General features: G+C 40.5%; 1 protein-coding gene across 1 annotated transcript in view; it reads right to left on the reverse strand.

The window, feature by feature from the left end:
* Positions 1-5,481, reverse strand: part of pmepa1 (prostate transmembrane protein, androgen induced 1) — a 74,807-nt gene extending 69,326 nt beyond the window's left edge. Inside the window, exon 1 of the mRNA XM_084173561.1 lies at positions 5,111-5,481. Coding sequence (XP_084029687.1) covers positions 5,111-5,216 — 106 coding nt within the window. The 5' untranslated portion in view covers positions 5,217-5,481. The remainder of the gene's footprint in view (positions 1-5,110) is intronic.
* Positions 5,482-6,000: the final 519 nt, after the last annotated feature.

Genomic DNA, 6,000 nt, shown 5'->3' on the forward strand with positions numbered 1-6,000 from the left:
GAGCTGGGAAGTAGAAAGATCACTAAGCGTAGACTAATTTGCGTGGTAGACATAGTGACGTGAAAAAAGTTATGATTAACGTTGTAGTTCCATTTCTCTGACAGTTAGCGACTCATTAGCAACAGACATATTTTGAGCACACGAAGGCTTCATAATTCATAAAAGTAATGTTAACTGACTAATATTTTCTCAAAGAACAAAACGTATAAGATCTCCTAAGCCTGTGTTAACCTCAGACATTATTTTTGGCGTATACCCCAAAACTCCATTCCTTTCCCCCAAAGGAATGCTCAACGAACCAGAGGTAGAAAATGTTAACTCATTTCCATTTGTTTTTTAGGACTACAAGCTGGCAAGCTCATTACCCGTTTGCCGGCGGCCCTGCTATGCTGATTTCTACAACGTGGACAGATGGAAATTGCCACACAATGCTACAAATTAAGAAACATAACATATATGTATGATCTATACAGTGGGGGAAAAAAGTATTTAGTCAGCCACCAATTGTGCAAGTTCTCCCACTTAAAAAGATGAGAGAGGCCTGTAATTTTCATCATAGGTACACGTCAACTATGACAGACAAATTGAGAAAAGAATTTCCAGAAAATCACATTGTAGGATTTTTTATAAACTTATTTGCAAATTATGGTGGAAAATAAGTATTTGGTCACCTACAAACAAGAAAGATTTCTGGCTCTCACAGACCTGTAACTTCTTCTTTAAGAGGCTCCTCTGTCGTCCACTCGTTACCTTTATTAATGGCACCTGTTTGAACTTGTTATCAGTATAAAAGACACCTGTCCACAACCTCAAACAGTCACACTCCACTATGGCCAAGACCAAAGAGCTGTCAAAGGACACCAGAAACAAAATTGTAGACCTGCACCAGGCTGGGAAGACTGAATCTGCAATAGGTAAGCAGCTTGGTTTGAAGAAATCAACTGTGGGAGCAATTATTAGGAAATGGAAGACATACAAGACCACTGATAATCTCCCTCGATCTGGGGCTCCACGCAAGATCTCACCCCGTGGGGTCAAAATGATCACAAGAACGGTGAGCAAAAATCCCAGAACCACACGGGGGGACCTAGTGAATGACCTGCAGAGAGCTGGGACCAAAGTAACAAAGCTTACCATCAGTAACACACTACGCCGCCAGGAACTCAAATCCTGCAGTGCCAGACGTGTCCCCCTGCTTAAGCCAGTACATGTCCAGGCCCGTCTGAAGTTTGCTAGAGTGCATTTGGATGATCCAGAAGAGGATTGGGAGAATGTCATATGGTCAGATGAAACAAAAATAGAACTTTTTGATAAAAACTCAACTTGTCTTGTTTGGAGGACAAAGAATGCTGAGTTGCATCCAAAGAACACCATACCTACTGTGAAGCATGGGGGTGGAAACATCATGCTTTGGGGCTGTTTTTCTGCAAAGGGACCAGGACGACTGATCCGTGTAAAGGAAAGAATGAATGGGGCCATGTATCGTGAGATTTTGAGTGAAAACCTCCTTCCATCAGCAAGGGCATTGAAGATGAAACGTGGCTGGGTCTTTCAGCATGACAATGATCCCAAACACACCGCCCGGGCAACGAAGGAGTGGCTTCGTAAGAAGCATTTCAAAGGTCCTGGAGTGGCCTAGTCAGTCTCCAGATCTCAACCCCATAGAAAATCTTTGGAGGGAGTTGAAAGTCCGTGTTGCCCAGCGACAGCCCCAAAACATCACTGCTCTAGAGGAGATCTGCATGGAGGAATGGGCCAAAATACCAGCAACAGTGTGTGAAAACCTTGTGAAGACTTACAGAAAACGTTTGACCTGTGTCATTGCCAACAAAGGGTATATAACAAAGTATTGAGAAACTTTTGTTATTGACCAAATACTTATTTTCCACCATAATTTGCTAATAAATTCATTAAAAATCCTTCAATGTGATTTTCTGGAGAAAAAAAATCTCATTTTGTCTGTCATAGTTGACGTGTACCTATGATGAAAATTACAGGCCTCTCTCATCTTTTTAAGTGGGAGAACTTGCACAATTGGTGGCTGACTAAATACTTTTCTTCCCCAATGTATGTATTTTATTTTTGGGTGGTGGTAATGGGCTTCCATATAAAACAGCTCAACATCTCAACTCCCCAGTGAATTATACCCAAGTTCAGTCACAATTTGCTTTTACCACATATAGCCTAATGATTTGTATGATATTGATAAAAATGAAGCATGGTTGGTTGTAATGTTGTAAGGTAGGTCTACTGTACTTTTATATTCGTATTAGAGGGGCAATCTTTCATTTTGATATGCTAACCTTACTTGATGACATGTTAGCTTTAGCTAGCAGTAACTCTGTGCTTTTGTCTTGATGCTAAAATGTGTGTACTGACAAAAAGTGTCTTCAAGTGCTTATGAATTGTTGCATTATTCAAGAGAGTAATATGGTTTTGTTGCAATAATTAAGAATGTAATATGGTAGATGCATGAAGAGTTGATTGCTTAAAGTTAGCTAGTAGCTAGCTATGTGAATAGTTTACAATGCTTAGCCTCCTGGCTAGTGGCTACGGTGACATTTACAGTACTTTTGAGCTGCAACGCAAGAACGTATACCGAACCCTCTCTCGGCTCGTGACATTCCCGTCGCTAATGTGAATTGAAAAGTGTATGTACATATTATGTAAATCGAAATTTCGCCCCGATAACTCCATTCAGTTAACTTTTTGGGGGACAGAGAGAAACAGATTAAAAGAAAACCTAATCCTTTGCCCTTCCTGTTTGTATAATGGGAGAGTATCGAATTACGATTAATTACAGTATAACTCTCGCTATCTCGAGCAGAGTGAAGTCCTTTCTGATTCCTCTTTGAGTCTGTCTTTAAAGCCCTTTCTGGGAAGGAACCAGAGCCTCGACAGAATCAAACGATCATCAACAGGAATTTGTCACACATCAAGAAACACAAGACAGCCCTCTAGTCTGGGCAGAGCAAAATAGCCATAGAAGGTCACAGTTTTTATCCATTTTATATCAATGACGTTATTTAGGCTAGATAACTTGGTATAGTGCATGAAACGCTCTTTTCCACCAGTGTTTATTATCATTGCATCGAATAAATAGGGTACATTTTACATTTGAGTAATTTAGCAGATGCTCTTCTCCAGAGGTACTTACGGGAGCTATTATGGTTAAATGCCTTGCTCAAGGGCACAGCGACAGTTTTTCACGTAGTCGTCTGGCCTGCTCGGGGATTCGAACCAGCGATCTTTCGGTAATGGCCCAACGCTCTTAACCGCTTAAAGGCTACCTGCCATGTAATTGTTAAGCAGTATTTGGAAGCTTAGAAATATACAGCTTCACTGAAGAAATTAGGGAAAACAGGAGAGTGTGTACTCAATAAGTGCATTGTATAATGTTGTGACAAATACCATCTGAGATTGAGAGGAAAAGTGTGGGTTGTTGAATTTCTTTCATTTCTGTCATCCCATGTAGAACTGTAAATTCTATTGGCTTTCTGCTCTTTAGAACACCAGACAGCACCAAATCGAAGCTTGAGATGAGCTCCCACCACCACCCACACAGTCAGATAAGCGTTGAAATTGATTTCAACATATTCTTTTAAATGCTCAGAGAAATAGAGAAAGACAGAGCATTCCCAAATAGGCTGAGTTTTTGAGTAACAGAGGCAAACAGAGTGAATAACCTAATTCTGGCAGTGGTATTTTCATTTTCCATTTATCTGATTTTGAAGCTTGGTCATCCACCACGTCTCATTCTTTCGGGAGGCTGTCTAGACAAAACGCAGTGGATCCCAATGTATTTGTTTCTGATCATGGAAACACTTTCAGACATGCACCTTTTACACTTAATCTTCAGTCAAGACTGCCCTACCGCAGAAAAACAAAGCACTTCAGACAGGATACAAGAAGGTGCTTTTATCATGGGGGAACAAAGATCAGTTCACATTCAAAATTCCATATTTGCCACAAAAAAAATGTTGGGGCTCTTTCCTGGCTGAAAATATTTTTGTCTGGAAAAGAGGAGACTGTATGCAGGAGACATGAGCTCACAGTCCATTACTTTGAGGAATTCAATATGTCCAGATCAGTCCCTAAGATATCCAGACCAGCTGTCTCTTTTGGGAAACTCTCTTATCAAACCAGGGAGCATCTCTCTCTTTTTTTATCCCCTCCATCTCTAGACAAAACATCATGCAGTTATTGCAGGCAGAGCTTTGCACAACTGTCATTAGAGGAAATTCCTCTTTACTCCTAAATGAGTTTGTGACTATGTCGAATCTCTATTAGAACTGAATGACATTTCCGAGTGGATTTAGAAGAGACGCTAATTGTATTCGTATAGTTAATGTCTAATAATCTCCCCTCTACTCTAATTGCACAATTTCATAAATAAATAAACATATTTCTACTTGTAACCCTATGTATTGTGTTTTATTAATTCATTTTGAATCCCTGATAGAATAATCAATCTACTGATTTAAATATGCAAAATGTTACTTTTTGTGACAAAGAAAGCCTCTCACGCCACCACTAAAGATTTGGCCCACTGTCTGCATGGTATGATCAAGATTTAGGTTTAAAAGCTCACTCCAATAATCAGAATGAATGAATTTGCTTTCATTGCCCATATACATACACAATACATGTACAAGGTTTTTTATTATAAAATGTCTTCACTGAGCCACCTTTTATGGAAGTATAATTTACCTTATTTAGGGCCAATTACTGGAAATCAGAGATAGCCAGACGTCTGGCCTGCACAAGAGTCAACTTTGTTATGACGACCAGATAAGCTTTCATTTCATCATGTCAAACCATGGTAGACAGTCTAGACCTTTTTTAGTTGACAAAAATCCCAAAGACAAAAAGTAGCTGGGACATGTTATGGCTGAGAAACGTTGCATATAAAAACCGGGCAGTCAGCCAGACATTTTGCTGAATTGAACGCAGAAAGAGCTTGGATAGATAGCTAAGCTAGCTAGCCTACCAGCCACGCAATGGAAGTCGGCGCGACCTAACAGAGAGCTTGGTTGACAAGCTTGGTCATTCGAAGTGGGAAAGAAAAGTACAGAAAAGTAGCAGCTTGAATATAACAAAAAGTACTTACTGATCTCCATGCTTTGGAATGAAGTCGAGCGTTTGCAGTTACATGTACAGGATACATTGGTCTGGATGGCCGCTGTACCGTTTATTAGACCCATGAAGTTGAACATTTAAATCTGGAAATGTAGGAGAAAAACGTATCGAAGATCTCTCTCCAGTTCACTTCTCAAGCGCGCGCGGCGGGGCACAATTCACATAAAAACGATATTTTCTTTCTTGGTAAAGTCTTTGCGGGTGGAAGTCAGGGGTCTAGGGTCACAGTTGCCTTCGTCCTCCCCCCCCTCCCCGGGCCGCAGCCTGCAGTCGGTACTCCAGTATCCCCGATGTTTGTGAACAGCCTGTGCTACTTTGTATCCGTCTGTCTGACGGGCTTCTGAGCTCACCTCACTCAAGTCCAAGTCCGCTGAGCTCCTCTTGGGGCGGGGCTTAGAGGCAGACAAGATTACGTCAATACCAGACTTGAACTGGCAAGAGTGACAGGATGTCTGGCCAATCGAATCGCAGAGTCTGAATGTCAACACAGTTTATTGTAGCCAATCTGCATGGGAAGCTGCATGTTAGATTCAGACAGTAATATATTTTGTTTTGGAAAATAAAATCAAACTGAAACACCAGTCATACACTGATTTATTTTATGTATTAAAATAATTACAGTGTTCAAAAAGAGTAGTAACTTGAACTGTTTCAAGCATATATACTGCACATGGGTGGGCTTACTGGGCTATAATTAAAATGTTCTTGCATTTAATATTATCTAACTCAGTAAGTTTTGATCAAATTTTCCCACAGCCTCATTTGCTTATTGTCTACGCTGAAGCCAATAGATTAGTGCCACCTTCCTGTGGTTGTAACGATGACATAACAATGTCTTGAAAACCGCATAACAGTTCAGTG

Source organism: Coregonus lavaretus (genome assembly GCF_964263955.1).
Source record: "Coregonus lavaretus genome assembly, chromosome: 12".
Lineage (NCBI taxonomy): Eukaryota > Metazoa > Chordata > Actinopteri > Salmoniformes > Salmonidae > Coregonus > Coregonus lavaretus.